At 31.9% G+C, this 24514-nt stretch overlaps 1 protein-coding gene across 4 annotated transcripts in view; it reads left to right on the top strand.

Annotated features, from left to right (window-relative positions):
* ATF2 (activating transcription factor 2) overlaps positions 1–24514 on the top strand; it is a 69578-nt gene that overhangs the window by 32617 nt on the left and 12447 nt on the right. For 2 of the 4 annotated variants that reach the window (XM_031678329.2, XM_015239758.3), the window contains 7 exons: positions 1830–1948; positions 2090–2218; positions 4069–4247; positions 5743–5857; positions 7854–7940; positions 17523–17672; positions 20178–20384. In XM_031678329.2, the coding sequence (XP_031534189.1) occupies positions 1830–1948; positions 2090–2218; positions 4069–4247; positions 5743–5857; positions 7854–7940; positions 17523–17672; positions 20178–20384 (986 nt within the window). Of the gene's footprint in view, positions 1–1829; positions 1949–2089; positions 2219–4068; positions 4741–5742; positions 5858–7853; positions 7941–17522; positions 17673–20177; positions 20385–20835; positions 20910–24514 lie in introns of those variants that run through there. The other 2 variants (XR_004190023.2, XM_072961191.1) reach the window with 2 other exon arrangements.

Genomic DNA, 24514 nt, shown 5'->3' with positions numbered 1-24514 from the left:
TGGAAGGTTCACTCTCCTAGGCATGAAGGTCTTTGCTTTTCCGGAACTTCTTGCATTAGAGCTGTATCTCTCACTCTAACATTTAACTCAAAAGTGTTTTAAGATTGGTTTCTAGAAATTACTTTCCTGTTTACATTTAATGCAACTGAAAAATAGAACACATTCAAACATAGCACTTGACCATTTTTTACAAATACATGTTGATATGAGGTAGTTTAGCATTATTGCATAAATATAATGCATGATGTGTGTGGTATATATTTGATGATAAATAGCCATAAGCCATCTGCATGTTTAAACAATTGTGCTTGTGTTGATGTTTCTCTTCTCAAACCTGATTATTCCAGTAGTCACTGATGGAAGTGATTTAGGCATATGCATTTTATTTTTAAGACTTCTCTCCCTTTAATACAAAATAGGAGCCTTCTTTTGGGCTTAGATAGACAGCCCCTTGGGCATGAACAGAAGAGTCAAATTTGTGTTCAGTTTACTAAAATCATGATGGACCTAAGCTGTTAAGTCTCTTTGTGGGTAGAAGTTATGTATGTTGCAGACTATAGGGAAAATGATGACAAAATATTAAGTCCCTTCAGTAATTTTGATAATACTAATAGTGTCTGAGATAGGCCTACATTGTTTATAATGTGTATGACAAGTAGGTCATTTTGTGTTAAATATATTTATGTGTAGTAAACATATTAGTGTTCTGGGTATATGTTGGGGTGAGGTGAAGATAAAACAGTAAGTAATGCCCACTTTGGGGACTAAATAGTGAACAAATATATCTGAATTTTAATTTCACAAAAGGTTTTATGACTATTTTATCTTAAACCAGGAGTCATCCTTACACTTTTATTTAGCTTAGGCTAGCTCCCAGTTATAACCTATAAAATCGATGCCCTAAAATGTATAAAATGTGAATAGAATTTGAATGTACTGCCAACTCTGATCAATATGAATAAATAGCCTTGAAAATAAGACTAAACAGGCAAAATTTGTAAACTTGCTGTTCATTCAGCATCGACCTTAACTGGCATTTATCATATAGCTAATACATGCATATGTACACTCAGTACATGTATTAGTGCGCCTGGTGTGAGTACATATTCAAATATAGATAAAATAGTTCAAGTTTTGAGAAAGCAGAGTTGACTCTTCTGCTGTTGCCTAGAAATTAAGCTAGAACATTCCATAAATATGTAACTTTTATATAGCCCCTCATACCAAGCTTGAAAAATGCCAAGCTTAAAATAGAAAATTAGCTTCAATAGATAGTAATAAGAAGGATTCTGTTTTAGTTTGTTGTTTGGAGGGCTCTTGTTTTAACACTTTTTCTTCCTTGTAGTATTTTGATCTACCTACTTAAAAATTGTTTATCTTAAGCTTGCTTTCATAGTAGATTATGAACACTAGTGGAAGGGCCAAGTTAATGCAAATTTATATGCTCTTGTCCTCATTTTTTTCCAAATTGCATGTATTTTAAGCATTTGTAAGTTTCAGTGTAAATTTTTTAAAATTTTTATTGTGTTAGATAATGATAACAGTTGATCTCAGTAGAGGATGCTTATGTCACTCTACTCAGAGAGAAGTTGTGGACTAAAGAACAAAAAGGACTTCTTTTCATACTTTTATGGTTTATAAATTTGGAGGAAAATACCTTAAACTGCAATAGAATCTTAACCAAATTTTGTTTGCTTTAAAGGAAGGGGTCTTTCCAAAGAAAAGTAAGAGCTGACTGAACCAGTCCTGCTAATTTGTTAATTTACTAGCTATATTTTAGGGTCCTGTATATTTAAGTCTATGTGATTACTTCTTGACATTTATTTCAGATCAGACCCCAACACCAACAAGATTCTTGAAAAACTGTGAAGAAGTGGGTTTGTTTAATGAGTTGGCAAGTCCATTTGAAAATGAATTCAAGAAAGCCTCAGAAGATGACATTAAAAAAGTATGTTGTTAACTCTGAAATTTAAAAAGAGTACTTCTGACAGAACAATAATCATAGTTTACACTTCCTGCTTTCTCATTTTAGATAAACTGACTGGCTGTTTTTAAACTCCTAATATTTTCTTTAACATTTGCTTTTTAGATGCCGCTAGATTTATCTCCTCTTGCAACACCCATCATAAGAAGCAAAATTGAGGAGCCCTCTGTTGTAGAAACAACTCACCAGGACAGTCCTTTACCTCACCCAGAGTCTACTACCAGTGATGAAAAGGTTAGAAATTTTGATTTATGGTAGAGATACAAACTGAGTCCAAGCTAAGTCCAATATTTGATCCACATAAAGTGTAAATGTAATAAATTACACATAAACCAGTGTCAGATTGTAATTGTCTTATTGTATATGAAAGCCTGTAAATATTCAAACTTCAGGGAAAGAGGACTCCACCTTTATAGATAATTCTTTTTTATTACACACAGAAAAATAACTGGGGAGAATAATAGTCATTTTAGATAAAACTTATTTTTTAAAGGATATATAAATTATAAATTTAATTTAGGGGGTTTTGCTGTTTTATTTTTGGTACTTTTATACGCTGACAGCTTAATTAAACATCTTTGCGACTAAAACTTGTTTGAACGAAGGTGATTTAATTTAGGCTTTTAAAGGGTTAAAGGAATAGTCACTCATTTTATCAGTGCATCTTAGGTAACAGTGACTAAGATGATGGTAATGATATTATCTTAGCACAGTCTTTTTCTGGGTGGTTTAGGATCTCATTCCTGGATGTGAGTACCCTAGTGACCTGGGACCACCTGGGCTGTATTGTATGTTGAGTAACCATTATTATCAGTACTTCTTGATTATTTTCTTTAATTAGCACATAGAATGAGCACAACTATTTGGGGCATCATGTGGAGCCCAGCAAAGAGGCAATGGGACACATAAGGAGGCAATGACAGTTTTCTTTGTAGATTATGTTATTATAAAACCATAACTGAACTAATAGACTTCTGCCATGGCAGAGGAGCTAGAAGTAAGGCAGAAAAAGTAACTGTTTACCTAGGGATAAATGCTTTGACCTTAGATGTTTTGTGTTTCTTTCATTTCCTTATTATAAAAGTGCATTCTCATTATAAAAACTTGAAGAATGCAGAAAAATACAAGGAAGAAAAATGAAAACCACCTATTAGCTGATAATTGAATAATAAGAATTACTGATATTTTGAAATGTTTTTGTCTAGATACATGTATGCATTTATACATAATATACAAATGTTTGTGAATAGATACATAGAAGGATAAATGGATACAAAGATAAATATAAAAAAGAATCCTAGTTTACTTTTTTATGTCATGCTTTGGGCATTCAGCATTAATGAACATCTTCCCATGTTACTAGAAATTTTCCAAAGTAGTAATTTTTTTTTAAGTTTTCAAGTACAAAGTCATAATTTTTAATGGTTGAACTTTATTCTGTCATTTTCTTAATGTATTTACTTGTTCTTGTTGGACATAAAGATTGTTTCTACATTATCATAATTATTAGAAATGATGTTAAATCTTTGATATAAATATCTTTTCTTTTTTCTAGAGAGTATTCTAGTCCATTCACACTCAACAGTTTTTTTCTGTTCATTGTTGCTTTACCTTCTTTTAGGGGTATTCCTTCTCGTTGCATTCGTCAGTCATTAGTTCTCCCTGAGGTCTCCTGGACCTATTTCTTCTTTACATAGTATAATGATGGAGTAGGACTAGGCAGTACCTTCTGGATTTTAAGTTCAGTCCTTCCATGAGAATGGGATTGTATTTTTATTTTTCACTAAAATTCTCACAGAGTTACAGCCACGTTGCCCAGCCTAACTTATCTCTGAATTGATGGTAAGACAAGTTGTACTGAAAAAAAACTCAGATGTTTTTAAATTAAAATGTAAACATTGCATTTGAAATTTTACAGGTGCTTTCTAAATTTTTCTTTTAATTAACTTTCAATATCAATATATTTAGGGGATATTAAGTATTATGTTTGTGGTTTTTAGAAATGTGTTACATTCTGTTCACTGACATACATGAATTGACTTGTTTTTTAAATCCCATTCTTTCTCTGTGTCATTATTAAATAGGAAGTACCATTGGCACAAACTGCACAACCCACATCAGCTATCGTTCGTCCAGCATCATTACAGGTTCCCAATGTGCTGCTTACTAGTTCTGACTCAAGTGTAATTATTCAACAGGCAGTACCTTCACCAACCTCAAGTACTGTAATCACCCAGGCACCGTCCTCCAACAGGCCAATTGTGTAAGTGATTTAGGCCAATCATTGAATTATATGAATTAAGTTTTTCTTGTCATGATTTGTCCTAAGACATTTAATTATTCTAATTGTGGCCTTAGTTTTGTGTGTATGTGTTTGTGTTAATCATATTTTGCATGCTTTGATTTTTGGAAAAAGTACTTGGGTAGTCTCTTTTTAATAAATGTAAGTATTATCTAATGAATTAGAAAATAAATAACTAAAACTTAATTTTAAAAACAAATTAACATAGAATATGATTTTAAGATGGTCTCTTACTTTCATGCTGTTTCACACAAAACACAAAATTACGTTAATCACCAGGTAGCATTTCTTTCAGTTCTTACAGGTAGCTTTCAGGAGCTTTCTGATAAGAATTTTTCTCATCTGGCACATTGGAGATTGTCCTGAGTATATCATAACATTTTTTTTCTTTTTTCTACACTGCTACATATACTATGCATTTAAGATGCAATTAAATTTAAAATAATTAAATTTTACTGTATGCTTTGCAGTGGTTGAAAAATTGTTTTGTTTTTTGTTACTTGAGTAGTGTGTATATATAGCATATAATATTTTGTGGGCATTTTGTTAATTTTATGAGAAAGATGGTATCGTTTCCATCTGCCACATTGGCATTTTCCTTGGGATGGAGCTGCAGTTCTTTTTTTTTCCTTCCAGTTTTATTGAGATACACAGTAGACCTTTGAACAACACAGGTTTGAACTGTGTGGGCCCACTTAAACGCAGGTTTTTTTCCAACAAATGCATACTACCATACTACACAATCCACAGATGGTTGAATCTGCAGATACAGAGAGCCAACTATAAGTTACTCGGATTTTTGACTGCGCAAAGAAGGTCAGTGCGCCTAACCCCTGTGTAATTTAAGAGTCAGCTGTAATTGACATACAGCACCATATAAATTTAAGGTGCACAGCATACTGGTTTGACTTACATACATCATAAAATGATTACCACAGTAAATTTAGTGAACATCCATCATTACAGAAGCACGAAAATAAAAGAAAAAAATATTTTTTTCCTTGTGATGAGAACTCTTAGGATTTACTCTCTTAACAGCTTTGACATACAGCAGTGTTAATTATATTAATCATGTTGTAGATTGTATCCCTAGGGCTTATTTATCTTATTAACTGGAAGTTTGCACCTTTTGAACACCTTTGTTACAAAGATGATATTATTGACTATATTCCCCACATTGTGCATTTCATCCCCATGACTCATTTACTTCGTAACTGAAAGTTTGTACCTCTTAAATTTCTCTCATCCTTCCACCCCTCTTCCCTCTGGCAACTACCTGTCCTGTTTCTGTTTTGTATCTTTGTTAATTTGTTTTGTTTTTTAGAATCCACATACACGTGAAATCATACAGTGTTATGTCTTTGGAAATTTTATTTTTTAAGTGATACAGTAATAGGAGTATTTTTAGAGATTATTGATATGAATTTCCTTCCTCTAATTGCCCTTATTTTTTTAGTCCTGTACCAGGCCCATTTCCTCTTCTGTTACATCTTCCTAATGGACAAACCATGCCTGTTGCTATTCCTGCATCAATTACAAGTTCTAATGTGCATGTTCCAGCTGCAGTACCAGTAAGTTTGAAATTTAGACTATTTAAATCTTTTCTTTATAGCACAGCTGATCTTTGTAATCAGAAAATACACTTGGTGGTGCTTGATTATTTTATGAAACTGAATTCAACAAAATACTAGCAGTGAATAATATTTACTCACTGGTATTCATTATGATAGCATATAACTCTCAAGACAAACTAATTGTATAGAAAACATTTTTCCATCCTCAAAATCATAATTGTTTTCCTTATATGTTTAATATTAAGAATTGTATTTCTTACTCAACTCATTTCAAAAATTTGCTAGATTTGTAAAATTCAAATATTAACACAGATTTCTATTCTTTAAGAAGATATTTATACTGGAACACTTATCAGGTAACTCCACGGTATTTTGATTATTATAGGAATTGCTTATATAAACACTCTGAACTTTTACGGTCAAGTTGGGTTTACAAAATTCCTTTGTTGTCCCAAGCATGTGAAAATCTAAATGGTCTAGTAGAACGGACAATAGATAGTCCCCCACTTTCCTGATGAAAATACCCAAAAGAAAAGTTTTTTGAGGGGCATATTAAATATATAAATTTTGAAAGATAGATAATAGTTAAATTATCTACTTATAATATTTAATAATTTAGTGAATATTTAAAAGCACATTCTTTGGGATAATATAAGTTAGAAATAATGCTGTTTTTTCCTATTCTCACATAAAACAGTTTTATTCAGGCTCTTCAAATATGTCTTGAGCATTCAAGTTTTCATCATTAGAACCACTTTTTAAGAAATGTAGCACAGTTTTTCAAAGCACATTATTTTGATCCTAATCTAAGTAATTTCAGTATAATACTTTTTGAATCTATTATTATAATCCTGGAAATCTTATGCCAAGCCCTAACACTCATTCATGTAATTAGAAAGGTAGTTTCTTATTTTACCTTGTAGTAGGTATTTCTGAGTAGTATAATATAATCATTTATTATATAGCTTTTTAAAATTATTTTTGAAAGCGTCCTTACAGTAACATCCAACACTTTGGTAGAATTACATCCTCAGGAATATTACTAAAATTAATGTTAAATATTTACTTTTTTTAATTAACTAATTCATCCAAGTGACCTTTCTAAAGTATCTAAAATTAGCATTCATTGAAATAATTTCAAGATAATGTGTTGTCTTCAAACAGAACTTTGCTGTTCAAAATGCATTATTTGAAAGACTTTATAAGGACTCAAATATAAGGTGACTGCTTCCTCTTTTCTCAGGATATTTTTGAGGGGGAAGCATCCTTGCCATGGATCTGAAATTATATGGTTATCCTGTTAAATGTAATTATGATGAGAGAAACTGAAATGAAAAAAAAGATACACTTCTGTTATACAATAATTAATCATTCAGGGTTGATACTAAATTTTTTTAAAGCCAAAAAAAAAGGAAAATCTGTTCCATACTATCATTATTAGAGATAATCTTTTTCATTATGTATTATATCAAAGAACTTTCATTTATATATTTAAGAAATTTTATATGTATACATTTAGAAAAGCAAAATGTATCACTGAAATTACTTTTTATGCCTAGTTGTCACCAGTTTTGACATTCTTTCCTTTCACATTCAAAATGGAAATGTGACAGATCTGTGAGAAATTTTGTATCAATCACTTTGAATATTATGAGTTTCTATAAGAAGGAATCATTAAAAAAAGAAATTATGAAAATTGAAGATTAGGGAAGCAAATGTCTCAGAAAAATTGACAACTTTTGAAGGATAAATCAGGATTAAGGTCAACAGGGTTCAGATAGAGGTACAGTTTTCTGATTCTGAGGCCTCAATTATAATATTTATATTAATAGTATAAACATTAATATATAAATATAATTTATATTAATGTATAACATTGGAATATAAATATATATTATAATACACAAATTATTATAGCAGCCATTGTGCAATAAAGTACAAATCTCACTTTGAATATGTTCTCTAGCAATTATTTTTCAATATTTTTCCATAGCTTGTTCGACCAGTCACCATGGTGCCTAGTGTTCCAGGAATTCCAGGTCCTTCCTCTCCTCAACCAGTACAGTCAGAAGCAAAAATGGTAAGCAAGATTTTATTTGTTCTGTACGTTTCTTGAGCCTATTTTGATTTAGTTTTTTTCCGTTAAGTCCCACTTCAGATGCACGATTTAGATCAAATATTATAAAATTGTGGACTATTACATTATAGAACTAGAAAATTTGGAAAGGGAAAGCTTACAATTGCATAGTGACAAGTTAGTAGGACTTCAAAACACATGACTGGGTTGGGAGTAAAGTTCTAGGTCTTGTCTGATTTTTGGTGTGGCTTTTTAGACAAACTCTCCTCCTGCTGGAGGCTAGGGATATTGCCACTGAAACTAGATGTAATCATTTGAAGGCAGTGCTGACATAATGAGTGGTTCTGAAAAGTGATACAAATTAGTAGAACAGTATTAACAAGAATTCTGAAATAGTATACAAGTTAGTAAACATTGCACATAGTATATAAAGGAAAGCCATATTTTTGAGTTGTGTTTCAGGCACTAAGAAATTGTTGGTAAGGGATGAACTATAGAGTAGGAATCAGGAGACTTTTTTTTCATTTTAATCCTAATTTTGCTATATACTACCCCTAATCAAGCCACTTTAACTTTTCTGAGACTCGTTTTCCTCGTAAAAATAGGGATTAAACTTTGATTTCTGGGGTCCTCAGTCCATCATACCAACTTGCTAGTTACTACAAATATGCTGAATTTCTTAGTACTCAAGAAATGCTTGTTAAATAAATAACAATTGATAGAAATAACTGTTAAATGAGGCTGAGGCAAAATATATGAACATGAATTAAACTACTAAACCCAAACTATTTTGGGGTTACTCTCAAATGTTGTAGAAACTATTAAATTTCCCTGAATAACCTTTTCTTTTAAGTCACTAGAAAATTAAATTCATAAGAATAAAAGTGTTTTGTATGCTTGTATGTTAAAAAAAATACCAAGGCTGTATTTTATAATATATACAAAAAACTATCACTGGTTGAAGGTTCAAAAGACAGCATGGGGAGTCACAGATTGCCCCTCTTAAATTTAACAGTCCAATTAAATTTCTTACTAGAATTTTGATAATATATAAAATAGCCATATTTAGGTGACTGCCTATTTTAATTGGGATAGTATATAAGATTGTCCTGTGTTTAATAAAATAGAAAGACTCAGAAATAATCTATTTGCCTTTTTTAAGATTTTCGTTATGGAAGATATCAAACATACACAAAGTAAATAGGATACTATAATGAACCCCATGTACCCATCACTCATCTTCAGTTATTAGCAGTATAACTGCCACTCTTGTTTTATCTATACATCAGGCTACTCCCTACCCTCATCCAATTATTTTTTAATAAGGCTTTCTTAATGTAAAATTTACATAGATTGAAATGGACCAATTTTAACTGCAGTTGCCCCTATTATGGTATAGAACATTAGCATCTATGCAGAAAGTTTTTTTATTTCTCTTCCCAATCAGTCCATCTCCCCCAGCTGTTCTGATATTTATCACCAGCAGTTAGTTGTATAACTTCATATAAATGGAATCAATATATACTCTTGTGTTCAACTAAGTATATGTCTGTGAGATTTATCCTTGTTGTGTGTATGATAGTTTGTTTCTTTTTATTCCTGAGTAGTTTTCCATTGTGTGAGTATACCACAATTCTTTATCCATTCTCCTGTTGGTGGACACTTGAATGGTTTTTAGTATTTAGCTGTTGTGAATAAAGCTAGTATGCACATTCTTGTGTAACTCTTTTTGTGGATGTGTACTTTCATTTAGTCTATCTACCTAAGGGTGGAATTGCTGAATCAGAGGGCGGGTATACATTTAACTTTATAATAAACTGCCAGACCTTTTGCTAGACGTTTACATTCCCACCAGCAGTGTATGGGAATTCCAATTGCTCCCACATTTTTGTCAGCATTTGGTTTTGTCTGTTTTCATTGTAGACATTTTAGCAGTATATAGCAGCATCTTGTTGTTTCAGTTTACATTTCCAAGTAGCCAGGTAGTATTTGTGATATTTTTTGCTCATTCTTTAAATTGGGTTACTTGTCTATTACTATTGTATTATAGGACTGCTTTATATATATACTAGATACCAACTTTTATATATATTTACACATACACACATATATATATCATGAATATTTTCTCAGTCTGTAGCTTACATTTTCTTTCTGCTACCTAATTGGGTTTAATTTGCTTATCTTTTTTTAGCTTCTTAAAGTGGAAGCTTAGATTATTGATTTAAATCTTTTTACCTTTCTAACACAGGCACTTAAAGCTATAAATTTGCCTCTGCACGAATTTTGATATGCTGTATTTTTAATATTTATTTTCTAATTTCCCTTATGATTTCTTCTTTGAGCTATGGGTTAAAGTCTAGTATATAATTTCCAAATATTTGGGGACTTTTCATTTTATCTGTTTCTTACTGATTTCTACTTTAATTAAATTACATTGTGGTTTGGTAACATACCTACCATCTTTAGTATATTTGATTGTCCTGTGTATCGGTTTGATTCAAGAATTTTTAGTATTTGCATGTCTTTATCATCATCAGTTATACTTACATTTTGGTGTAGATACAAAACAAATCTACCAACCTTTGAGAGTAACCCAAAAATAGTTTGGGTTTTGTTGTTTAATTCATGTTCATATATTTTGCCTCAGCCTCATTTAACAGTTATTTCTGTTGATTATTATTTATTTAACAAGCATTTCTTGAGTACTAAGAAATTCAGCAGATGTGATCTTAAGTTTTGAGATTTTTCTTGCAAATGTTTCCAATGATCATCAAGAGAGTGAAAAAAATCTTCTTACCTTTTAAGAAGGCCATTACTGATTTTTTTCCAACATATATGGCAGTTGAATTACATCATAGCAGTGAGGTGTTTGGTTTTTATTTTCAGTTTTTTGATACCCTTAATGGTAACTTTTGGGCTTAAGAACCATTATTCAGAGTCTACTTTAATATAAATAAATCCATTAAAGTAATATTCCTGTATTATTAAGAAGCTTAGTAAGATTATCTTAGCTCTTCCAACCAAAATCACAGAACTAAATCAATATCTTAAACATTTTAAATTCAGATCTAAGGGCAGTCTCTTACTCTATGTGGCAAGTTATTTTAGTTACTTTTATGACAGAAGATACCAAATAGTTACAGGTTATTTCTAAATTTGAATTAAAATATCAGTGTCATTGATATTACTTACTTTATTAAGCTTCAAGGGGCTAAAAAAAGATTTACCAAATAAAGAAATAATTGTATAATTCTAACTGGAGAAAGTTGAGACTAGGTTCATATCCCAGTGCACAGAACCTTCTTAGTCATCAAATAAATCATCATGGGACTTGATTCTTTTCTCTATCAGTAGTAGAACTTCAAATCCATTCTCTCCAAATGAATGGTCCCTAGCTTACATCCGCTAGATTCACCTTATATGTTAAATAATTTTTCTGACTGTTTACCAGTCTGTAATCCCCAAGTAATAAAACTTACAATTTTTTCTTTTACTGCTTCAGTTGGATTTTGCTTTGTTGTTTTCAACTCTGAAAATATTTAAACATCCTCTGCATCTCTGTTAAGGATTTATCTGACCTTGTGGTCACAGTCTGTTAATGACATGCTAAACAGCATAGCAGTGGTGATTCTGCCAAAATGTGGTTAAAAAATAATGTAAGAGTAAATGTAAATAGCAGCATTGGAACACGTAAGATTGAGAAGCATATTACAGCTGAAGAGAAACTTGTTTGTATCCTAAGATAGCCAAGGATGCTTTTGTGGTGCCCTGATTTTCAGATGCCCAGTGCTTACAGGAAGATACATATGCATCGTGTTTGTGTCTACTATAAATATTTAAATACAGTCCTTCTTTTCTGCTAAAGAAATTTGTTCAGGACAAGTTGTGTTTGTTTTGTTTTTTAAGAACCTTAAGTCAAGTAAGAACAGAGTTTTGTGTTGTTTTTCTTTAATATATGTTGGGGGTCCACAAATACAAGATTATCTAGTATTTTTTAATACTCTAGTAAAATTCCTAGGATCTGCTGTTTTCTACAGAATTGCACAGGATCTCACCAAATTTAGGTTTAGGGGTTTTGTTGGTCATTAAGCACAAAAACCATAGATATTTACTATCTGTGTTACTCTTCTAATAAAACAAATTTCCTGTGTAATATTTGTAATCAAAGAATAACTCTTCTGAGTAAGAAAATGTTAACCATCTAGGAATTTTGCTTAAGAAGAGTCAGTAAAGTGTTTAAGTAGTATTCTCCAGAATCATTCCTTTAAGTCTTGTGTGACAAACTGAGAGATATCTTTGCACACAGTGGGTAGCCAGTAGGTTTTCTGCAGGGGGTTTCTACTGAGAGCTGACAGAGGGCATCTTGGCAAATGTTCAGAAACCTACATTAACTTAGTTGGGCCCTGCATGGAACCTCATGTTCAGCAGAATTCTTCTGACCTGCCTCTGCATGCCCAGCTAATCAGCAAACACCTAATGAGCCCACTCCAAAGAAACAGACTCTCTCCCAACCTACTTCATTTTCATATGTTCTCTGGGGGTGGGGAGACAAGATTTCATAAGGACTGATGATGCTGCAAAGACCACAATAATGATAATTAACTTGCTGAATTTAGAAGATTATGCTGTTAATTAGTTGCAAAATAAAGATAAGTAATAGAGCAGCAGATGGTAGGATAACACCCAGGAGAGGGAGGGTTATTACTCTGATGAGCTTTTGTGGCACATATGAAATATGGGTCTGACTTTTTCATAAATTGTCTCTAGAGAACATTATGTTTTTTTCTTTGAACTGTGATAGAGTAGTTTCTTCCTACCAAGTTCTGACAGATGTGATAAAATTTGTTTTCAAGGGTACAACATATAACAGAATTTGAATAGCAAATTATGTTTAGCAGATGACCTCTTTAAATGAATGTCAGATTGGTCAGCACAACAAGCTATTCTCTCTTTAATTAATTGACACAGTCTGTGTCTTCCTAAGGAAAAAAGTTTTCAATATAGTAGTTGAGTTTTACAAGGCTAAAATTTCTCTCTAAATATTGAGACACTGGTCTGCTTAGAAATATAGCAATGAAGACTTTCAAACATTCATACCTTTAATTTAAAATTACAGTTATGCCTGGGTTTTATTGTAAATGTTAGAAAATATAGACCTGTTAAATCTTATTTAATTTCTCTGAGTAATCAATTTTTATTTACTTATATTAGATTTCTCTATTGAGAAATTTTGATCTTAATAATAAATAGACTGACCAATGTCTAATACTTTCCTTAATGATTACTAAAATACACTTAGAATGCTTAATATAAGACAAAAACCCTAGTTTGGCAAAACTTCTGTTTAAAATGTTTGCTCAATGTAGTAGGAGTCAACAGACAGAATTCCTAGTCCTAGCTCTGCTTCTAACTCACTCTTTGATTCTAGGAAGTAACTTCACTTTTTGGGCCTTAGTTTCTTTATCTGTAAGATGATAATTAGACTAATTAATTAGCTCCAAAATTCCTTTGTAAAATAAATATCCATTGTATTTATTTATGTTTTCATTAATTTTTTGGACAAAATAGTTGCCCTTCTTTAAAATGTCTCTAACAAATGTATATGGGTGGATTATAGGTATCCTTATATTAGTTGTAAAATTTATATGAACCGTATTTAGTGACTTTTCCACCTAACCCATTGTAATTTTTTTTTAGCATATATGTATTTTTGTTGCTATTTAAAAAAAGAAAAATCTGCAGTTCGGAGCTGTGTTAATTAACCCTTGAAAATCTTTTTTTCATTTTGTACCCAGTGGCACACATTCCAAGTTAGCCCCATTGTAATCAATGTAACAGCATGGAGCAAACATTAGAGCTTCCTCACTGGATGAGTACTGTATACCCTAGGGCAGTCAAGAGAGGATAATGAATGAATACTGATGCTGCTTTTAAGTGCTCTATAAGGTAGTAACTTGCCCTACTAAAGATTATTCAAGAGAGTGATGTTTATGTACTTCAGACTCCCCTATGTGCAGTTACTGTATTTCATTAATTCCAAGAGTTAAGCTCTTCACTATAAAACTTTAAATGCTCTTCAGTTCTATGATGTTTTCTACCTAAGGATTTAAAAATGTTTTACCAACACATAATTTACCAAGCTTCACATCTCAGCTGATACTTACATTATACACATTTCATATTCAGAAATGAAGGCCTTAACCTAACACTATAGACTGGATACTGTTCATTATATGTTGATATCTCACATTCTGTTTTTAAAAGCTATAATTATGCAAACTGACCACCTCTCCAGATTCTCTTCCTTCTGTTTATATGACCCACACTTTCAAATTCCTGTCTTTTTTACTTTTGGTTCTTTGACCATTTAGCCTAAGTATTCCTACCTGATTACAGCCAGCTGCTACTTTGGTCACCCATCTAATTAGTTTTAATACATTCACTTCCACATTATTCCATCAGTTATGAGTGTCCCAGTTTTGTGTATTAGCTGCTAATATGGTTATTTCTGCTTTAAAAAAGAAGGAAGAAAAAAGGAAGGAGCCGGAAATCTTATCCAGATCCTGAAAGATGCACTGTATCATGTGGTCTTGAGATCATATTTTCCATAATAAAATATATCTCAGGTTAAACCAATATTTAAGATGACCCCTAAGTACTTTTTTTTTTCTAAGTATATTTTAAAAGTACAAAAGTATAGGAACTTGGTGGAGAGGGTGTATAGCTCAAGTGGTAGAGCACATGCTTAACATGCATGAGATCCGTGGTTCAATCCCCAGTACCTCCTCCAAACATAAAAATAAATGAATAAACCTAATTATACTTCCCCCTCATAAAATTTTTTTTTTAATTTCTTAAAAAGTATGGGAACTCTCCTGATTCTTTGGTGTCCTCACCCCAACACCCATGCTAAAAAAATAGAGGCCTCAGTAGCTATTTTTGAAAAAAATAGGATAAAGAAGCTGATATTTGAGAAATCCTTTTATGAGTCAGGAAATTTTGCATGTTATATTTAATCTTTACCTCAACCCTGCAAGGAAATTATCATTGTTCCCAGTTTTACAGATAAGGAAATTTAAACTCAAAGATTAAATGATTTGTTCAAAGTCACACAGATAGTTTCAGGCAGAGTTAAATTCTGAACGTAAGGCATCTTCTTAGCTGTGTACATTATATATACTAATCAGTGAAGATACTAGGACTTTACATAGTGTGGTGCTATTTGCAATTCATAAAGAAGTACTCTGCCAGAAAGGAGGGGGAAAACATACCTGATCCTGGGGTGATACGGCTTTAGCAGTTGCTGTATCAGACTTGGCATTCTGAATCCTTCGTGGTTGTCTCTTGAATCATCAAGTCATCCAGACTCAGATTATCTTTCTTGATCTTTCCCCTTTGGGGCTGGGGGGCAGGTAGGATAATATATGTAACATGATGCCATGGAAAAATTGTGCACTTTGAAAACAAGGAGCTCAGGTTCAAATCCAGGATTTGAATTAGCTTAATGGCTCTGTGACTGTGAGCAAATGATCTGTCAAATATTCAGGGTCTGTAAAATCAGTAAAATAGGAATACTGTCTCTTAGAAACTCATTGAAAAACTACTGGTAACACAACAGGGATGGATAGCAGGTACATTATGCTGAAAGAAAGAAGCCAGGTTCACAAGGCTATACACTGTCTGATTCCATTTATATGATATTCTGGAAAAGGCAAAATCTGGGGGATCAGAAAACAGAGTAATGGTTTTCAGGTGCTGTGTGTGGGAGGAGTATGATAGGAAAGGAGCATGAGGGAATTTGGGGGGTAATAGAACTGACTGTAAGGGATAATTGAACAACTGTGTGCTTGTTAAAACTCAGAACTGTACACTAAAAGAGTTCATTTTACTGTATGTAACTTACACCTCAGTAAAACATTTACAGTACTTTGTTTTTAAAATCATACCCAGAATCTACAATGATTAGCAGTAGAAAATGTACACTAACATTTGTCTAGTTATAATTATTGCTTCAGTGGAAATTTTAGTGGTCTTTTAATATATGCTTCAGTTTTTAAGGGATCTGGATCAGTTATAGATAGTAAGATATTCACAGATGAAAATAAAGAAATTACAAATTTTCTAATTTGCTCTTAGTTGGAGTGAACGAAAACAATTGTACTAGAATCATTTGGGGTACTTTTTCTGAAGCTCTTCTCTATTATCTACCCTTTTCTGCTATTTCCAGGGAAAGAGGAGAGGAAAGATTGCCAAGAATCTATTTTTAACGTGTAATACCAAGGCAGTTATTTACTCCTAGGTAGTGTGGGAAGCACTGAGTAGACTGCAACACAGTTCTCATATCAGTATTTGTAACCTCCCTCCCCCGACATATGCACTTGTGTGTGGATCTTAAGAAAATGTCATGACATATCTCTGCATCAAATTTTGTGATAAAACTTCATTTTGAATTGAAAAACTATGTCTGAGTTATTAAGAACAGTATCAACAATAATAACCCCAGGTCTCTCAGGTCCCTGAGGTCCCTTTCATTGCTAAGATACTATAATAGGATTATCTTATACTAATTATTTCATATTTAGAGATCATAACAAGACTACCCCAAAGATCACATATGCCATTTTCAAAGAAACCAATTTCTGTCAATTAGCAAATATATTTTATTCACCTATGCAGCAAGTCAATGTACCAGTTACTGAAAGGAAGGCAAAGTAATATAAGGCAACCTCTGCTCTTAAAGAGCTTACTGTCTAGTTGGGGAGATAAGATAACTCACAATATGACACATTTTTGCTGACAGAATAATAAGCTTTACTCAAATTGTGCTTTTTTTAAAAGAAGCCATAAATTTCTGGGACCTCATTCTAACACTAGATCTGCCATACTCTGACAGCGGATTAAGTGCAGTTCGTGTAAGAGGCAAAATGGAACACAGTGGAAGCAATAAACGTGGAACCAGGTCTGCTTCCTGGAGACAGGGAAGACCTAAGGGACGCAAACCCAGCTGTAAGTTCTAGGAGGAGGTTCAGTCTGACAGTCAGTATGGTGGCCTAAAAAATGCAACATCAGGTCATTGTCCAAGTAAGCACTGACATCAAACCTGCAACCAAGAGATCAAATGGGCTCAAATCTGGAAAATAAGATATTTGGTCTAAGAATCTAGGTAGAGCTTGAGAAGACTGGGATATGAGATATAGGACTGGGATGGAAGAAAATAGGTGAAATCTATGTAATTAACTTGTGTTGCTTATTTTATCTGAACAAATCTAGATATTTTCAGGGAACAGTGTTTTTATTTTTCACTCTTCTCTAAATTGATAAGGAATAGCTAAGTATAGAACCCCCTAGTAGTACTAGACAAAAATGACTCAGGCTTTCCAAAGGTCCTGTTACTTGTCTTACTGATATTTATTATGACCTTAGGAATGCAATAGAATATGATAAATGAAAACTAATTTTTCAAGCCTAATGTATTTATGTATTTCTTAACAAATAGCTCTTTTGGTTAACAAAACAGTATGTTGGGAGTTGGATTTGGGTGAAAAGCAGGGACTTTTTTTTAAATTCATGTTTGCATTTCAGCGATTAAAAGCTGCTTTAACCCAGCAACATCCTCCAGTTACCAATGGTGATACTGTCAAAGGTCATGGTAGTGGATTGGTTAGGACTCAATCAGAGGAATCTCGACCACAGTCATTACAACAGCCAGCCACATCCACTACAGAAACTCCGGTATGTGTGTTGCTTTTATCATTCAACACTCATTTATCCTTAAAAAAAAAAATAAATAAACACAATGTAACTTAAATGACTACTTTATATGCTTTGAGAAATTTTTTTCTGGTCATATTGTTATTTAGAAAGTACATCAAAAGCCTTAAGGAAAATGTAGTTCAGTGTAAAAGTATTGATACAAAATAAATAAAAATAGGCAATTGTTACTGCCTGTAAATGTTTCTGTGGGTATGTTGGTTTGATATGGCACAATATCATCAATACTTTTTAAAGAAAAGTTTTCTTCTGTTGATTTTTTTTCTGTTGATTCAACAAGTAACGTACATAATGCATTATATTACTAACATAAGTCAAACGATTCTTATATTAACATTTGTGAAACATCACCAAAGGAGCAGATAAGCTTTATGGCAGCTGTTTATACTAGAGGCCCTTCTCACCTCCAATTTGTGACTGCCTATTAGATGATTGATATTTCTATGTGTCTGCAGTATATTTCTACAGTAAAGGGTTACTGTATTTCTGTTAAATGTTTCAGAGCTCTACTTAGACCTTTTATCTTCTCTACTTAACTAATACTAGCATTACCTTTTAAAAGCAAAACTTTCCAATTAATGAAACACAGTTACACAGCAAGTTTTAGACTGCCTCCTAAGCATTAGTATTTAGATAACCATATTTTATCTTTGTGAAACATAAGATAAAATGGAAGGTAGTTGTGGTTGTCATCCACTGAGCAACTTTACCTAGGGCCAAAAGAGAGGAAAAGTGAATGTGTTCTCATGTCATAATTTAGGGGTTAAGCAAAGTGGCTTATGAGCCAAATGCACCTTATGGCTGTTTCTTTGTATGGTCTGCAAGCTCAGTATGGTTTTTACAATCTTAAAAGTTTATTTAAAAAGAAAATAAATGAATATAATTTGTTTTCTTATACTAACTATAGTTTCCCTAGATCTAGTTTTTATTTATATCTTTATATTCTATTATATTGGAATGAAGCTCTATGAGGGCAGAACTGCTATATCACAAGAATAGTTCTGTATTTTTTTAAATGAAGTGGAATGAATGAATCAATGGAAGGAGGGATAGAAGGAGGAATACTTGCTCCTAAGTAGTCTCAAATTCTTGTTAGGGGTAAAAATACACAGAAGTAACTCTGATTTCTACTTACAATACTTGTGATTAGCCTTTGCTGTAATAGTTGTCACTTAAAAAAAAAAACAAAAACAAAAAACTGTTCACTTCTATTCAGCCAAATGAGTAAAATTTTAAAACCTGCTATTATCAGTTGGTTAAAGAGGGTAAAGAAAAGAAAATATTTGAAAGCAAGCTATAGAAATGTTTTCCTAAAAGATAAACTTGCAATTATGTAGGTAAAAGAAACAATCTAATTTAATAGTTGATCTTAATTATAATTAAAATATAGTATAAATTAAATAACCCTCATAATTTTTAATGCTGATTATTTAGAAAAGGAATGATAACTTTGATTTTTTTGAGTTTGTAGACTGAGAACTAATATTTATGGTTATTTCCCTGCAGAACTTCTCTTAAGCTTTTAAGATTCTTGCTTATTGTAAAGATTAAGAGAAGATAGAAGTTTTTATTTGTTCACATCATTTTAAAATGTCATTAATTAGAGGTAAAAGATTGGTTTTCAGGCTGCTTCTTTGTATCATGTGCCCGTGGCCACAAAGTACTGTTTCTTTTGCAATACTTCTAAGGGTTCATTTCCTGTCTCCCTCAGTCAGGTGTTCTGTGGCACAGTTTGGGGATTTGTGCAGGGCTTGAAGCTACTTATTGTTCTATAGTCCTAACACTAGACTGAAGATTTCTGTCTCTGGCTGATGTAGGATAACCAGACTGATCTGTTGTAGGGGAGGGAGACCAATTAAAATGAAAATTGTAAATTCCTGTAGGAGTCTACCCACCAGGAAAATAATCGTTAATAATTACATGAACCTGATCCCAAATTCAAAAATTGAAGAAAAGCTGAACACACTAAAATATGTACATACTTTCAGCTTCTTCATTTAGAGAAATCAATTTTTAAAGAAAATTTACATATTTAGTGCTATTTTTATTTCAAAAATAGCATAGAAAACATGGTTTCCCATAGTGAATTTAAATAAGTAATTTTTTGTACTTTAATAATTTTCAAAAGATTGAATAATATCATGTCTGCTTAACTGTACATGTGGAAAAATACAAGATCTATACATGATCATTTGTATTGAATTTTAATTTCTTCATATTTCTATATAAAAAATTATACAAATTTTAAAGAATACATTCACTGTAATACTTGTTTTAACAATGCTCATTTATTTCAGAGGATTTGTTAAACCACAGGGTGATTTTCACTTTGCTCCAAAATGTTGATGTACACAATGAGACTTGGAAATCAAAGTTAATGGCTCTCACCTTTGCCACCCTTTGCTGCCTATGTTAATTTAATCACTAGGTACAAATGTAAAAGTCTTTCATTTGTGTTTATTACAGGCTTCTCCAGCTCACACAACTCCACAGACCCAAAATACAACTGGTCGTCGAAGAAGAGCAGCTAATGAAGATCCTGATGAAAAAAGGAGGAAGTTTCTGGAACGAAATAGAGCAGCAGCTTCAAGATGCCGACAGAAAAGGAAAGTCTGGGTTCAGTCTTTAGAAAAGAAAGCAGAAGACTTGAGTTCATTAAACGGTCAACTGCAGGTATGGTCCATATTTGTAAATTGTTTTATTTATTTTTAATAATTGTAAGCAGAGATTTTTCCTGTTTTTTTCTAGTAGCCATCCAGACATTTTAGGACACAGTACTGGGTGTGTATGGAATCTGTAGTAAAACGTAGTTTTATAAACCTATTTGAATACTGAGATGAAGTAATACAAGACTTTCAACACTGATACAATGAAGAAATTTTTAAATATAAGTGTTTACATGTGTACTATAAAAGTACCTAAACTATCTGGCTTAAACTTTATAAAGTTGTGATACAGAGTTTGAACAAAGAATCTTAAAATTATAAATATCATTGATATTTTCACTTGTTTATTTTTTGGTTTATATCACAACTATAAAGTTGCTTCAATTGCAATTTTTGTTTTTAAGTTCTTTTGTTCTTGAATTATAAATTTTGTTTTGTTTTGTTTGTTTTATTTAAAGTGAATATAGTGCTCGTGAAAGGTGCCAGATTGACAGCTTTGGAAACTGAAGGACTCTAATTATCCACAGAACAGGTACAATATGGCCAGTGGCAGTAGAAGTCACTTCATACTGCCCTGCCAGTGTGCCTCAGATACATTTCTTAGGAACCTCATGGGGTATAAATGTTTTAAGGCCCCTTTCCCGTTCAGTCTTTGGTAAGATTTCCAGTGACAGTATCAAGCAGCACTAAGTCTCTTTCTTTCCTTTTTTCTTCCTTTCTTCCTTTTTTTCCCCTGTTGTTATTGTTGTTTTAATGTTGTGAATATTGAGTAAAATCTTCTAAACTACCAATCATGGTGAACATCAACTAGAAAACTGATGTTAATAAATTATAGTTGTTATTGGTCAATCTTCTGAGCTGTCTGTTCCTAGCTAAAAGTGAATCTTCTGTATAATCATAATTTACGATGAGACCTGCTCTCTTCTTATATCTTTAAAGATGTCATCATTATAAATGTCTTGTTTAAATGCTTAGGAAAAAGTTTTTTAGCACCAGGCATAGCTTTTAACCTAATGTAAATTTTACAACTTAAAATTTTTTATAATTGAGGGAGATATCTTTTAAAACTAAATTGTTTTTTGACTATTGACATAGTTTTTAAAACATGTTTGCAAAACTTACTTTTAACCATTTTAACCATTTAGAACAAAATTAGACATGATTTACTATATGACAGAGACTTCAAATATGTACTTACATACTAGGATATTAAGAAGTAACAAATTATCTGATAAATTCTTATTCAAGAACTATTTTCATAAATTTTTAGAAAAAATTTCTGAATTTTTTTCCTCTTGGAGAAAGTGAAACAGATTATAGATACCAATTTATTTATATACTATAAAATTGGCAATTATTTTCCAAGTTTTTCTGTTAGAATATTAACTATTATCATTTAAATTTTTAAATATTCACATATCATAACAAATGATATAGGTGGGTCAGTGTTTTTCTTTTCTGTTCTTAACTAACACTCTTGAATGACTTAGCTATTTTACAATTGTTTAACATTAAACATAGCATTCTTTGTTAGTCTCAGTTGTCTTACCTGTAGAATAGAGATAATAATGCCTGTTGGTCCTACTTCTCTGGGTTGTTACATAAATCAGTTGAATTAGAAAGTTTGTAGATATTTTTAAATATATAAATTTTAATTTTAATAGGACAAAATTATCGATATTTTCCCTTATAATTCGGCTTATTGTGCCTTTTTAAGAAGTAAAAATGTTTGAAAAATATAAAGTGGTATATAAATATATGATATTGTTTTTAGAGTCTTGGACTTTGGGTTGGACCAGTTTCCTGTTTTGACCCATTATAACAGTATTAATAGCTTTTAATGAGATATTGCTATTTCCTTAATTATATTGCAGCACTGGTCACCATTATGACTAGCAGCAGTGCTTTATTATTTCAGAAAACCTTGGAAAATTAAGTGTTCAAAATAAATGTAATCTTTACTTCATTAATCTCATGTTTTTTCCTCTATACAATTTGATTAAAAATCATTATTGTAAAATATGTTACATTTTTACATTTCCTAATTTGGGTAGAAATTTCTTGATTGGAGGAATAGAGGCAAGATTTAACATCTAGGCAAAAGTTAGCTAACGCTATAGTTTCAAAGCATAAACAGAAATGGAATTCAGGAAATCACTAAGTTACACTCTATAGTTGAACGTAACTTTAGTTAATACCTCAAATTATAAACAGAACAAGTAAAATCAGTATTTTTTTAAACTGAGGTATAGTTGACGTATGATATATGTAAGTTTCAGGTGTACAACATCATGATTCACAAATTTTAAAGGTTATATACTCCATTTATAATTATAAAATATTGGCTATATTCCCTGTGGAACAATAGATCCTTGTAGCTTATTTATTTTGTAATAGTAGTTTGTACCTCTTAATCCCCTACCCCTATCTTGCTCCTCCCCACACCTCTCTCCCCATTGATAAGCACTAGTTTGTTCTCTGTATGTTTCTTTTTTGTTATATTCACTAGTTTTATTTTTTCGATTCCACATATAGGTGATATCATATGGAATTTGTCTTTCTCTGACTTATTTCACTAAGCATAAAAATCTATTTTTAATCATTAATAATTGAGTGATGATGGCATCATGGTTAGGTAAGAAAGTGTTCTTAGTTTTAGAGATGCATACCAAAATATGAAGGTAGGTGAAATGATGTGTTATCAGGGATTTAAAAAATACTTTTGCAAAAAAGGGAGAGAGTAAGATCTTTCCGCATGTACTAACTTGGGAAGGTATCTGTAACATATTGTTGTGGGCAAAAAGAAAGTTGCCGGAGACAGCCCAAATGTCCATCAATGGGTAAATCGTGGTATTATTCAGCCATAAAAAGGAATGAAAGTACATGCCAAAATGTGCACGAACCTCAAAACGTTATGCTTAAGTAAAAGAAGCCACACACAAAGTCATTTATATGAAATACCTAGAATAGAGACAAAATTCAAACTGGTAGTTGCCTGGGACTAGGTGAGGAGGAAATAGGGAGAAACTGGTTAGTAGGCAAGGGGTTTTACTTTGAAGTGACAGAAGTATCTTTTAAGTAGATAGAAGTATCTTTTAACTAGGGTGGTGGTAGCACAACATTGTAGATGTACTAAACGCTACTGAATTGTTCACTTGAAAATGGGTAATTCTATGTTATGGAAATTTCACCTCAATGAATTACTCAAAAGTTGCATACTAAAATGTATGGCACAATTCTTTCTCATTAATAAAAGGTTTATAGTTAGATGGATAAATGTGCAGGTATGAAAATTGGTATAGAAATGAATCTTTAAATATAGGTAAAAATTTAAGAATGACATGTACCAGCATGTAACAGTGATGAAGAGGGGGTTGGAAAGCATGAATAGTTTGGGAAGAAAGGTTACTTACTTCATTTATGACTTTCTCTTTTTTGTTTCAAATGGGTATGTGATTTTTTATTTTCTGTTGTTTCTAAAGTATTTTTCATATAAAATAAAAACAGTTTTTAAAAAGTGACATTCTAGTTTTCAGAGTATAAAGAGTTAATGTGCTTATAATGGATTCTGGGAAGAAAAAATTTCATTTAGTCGGCCAACAGCAGAACCGTTAACTGTGAAGAACAGGACGACTTGTAAAGAAAATTGAATGTCAAAGAAATAATTAAACTCTACTTTATGTGAAAACATTCATCAGTTCTACATTTCCTTAATAATCCTTCACGTGACATACAGGCTTAGCTGATCAGTGTAGTGGGCAGTAATGACCCATGCTTACTTATATATTATATATAATAAAAGATTTAATGAGTGTTGAGGTATGACTGTTCATATTTTTACCAAATATATATTAGGTTTTAAAGAAAATACTAATTATTCAACCTTATTGCCCCACTCACTGAATTTAATTATATTTTAGCTTTCTAGAATCGTTGCTTAAAAGAGCAGTTTCATTAAACTGTATTTAGAGACATTTATGGTAGGTAATCTAGACTAAGATTGGATACTGTTGGTTATAAACTATTATATTTTAAAAGGTAATATATGATTTTGTCTTTTACTTGAAGTGGTTTTAACCTTGTTATGTCTTTGTCATTCAGCTATATTCATCTTGGGGGTTAGTTTTCAGTTTACAA

The sequence above is a fragment of the Vicugna pacos genome, chromosome 5, assembly GCF_048564905.1.
Source record: "Vicugna pacos chromosome 5, VicPac4, whole genome shotgun sequence".
Taxonomy (NCBI): domain Eukaryota; kingdom Metazoa; phylum Chordata; class Mammalia; order Artiodactyla; family Camelidae; genus Vicugna; species Vicugna pacos.
This window is presented reverse-complemented; position numbering and strand designations above follow the sequence as displayed.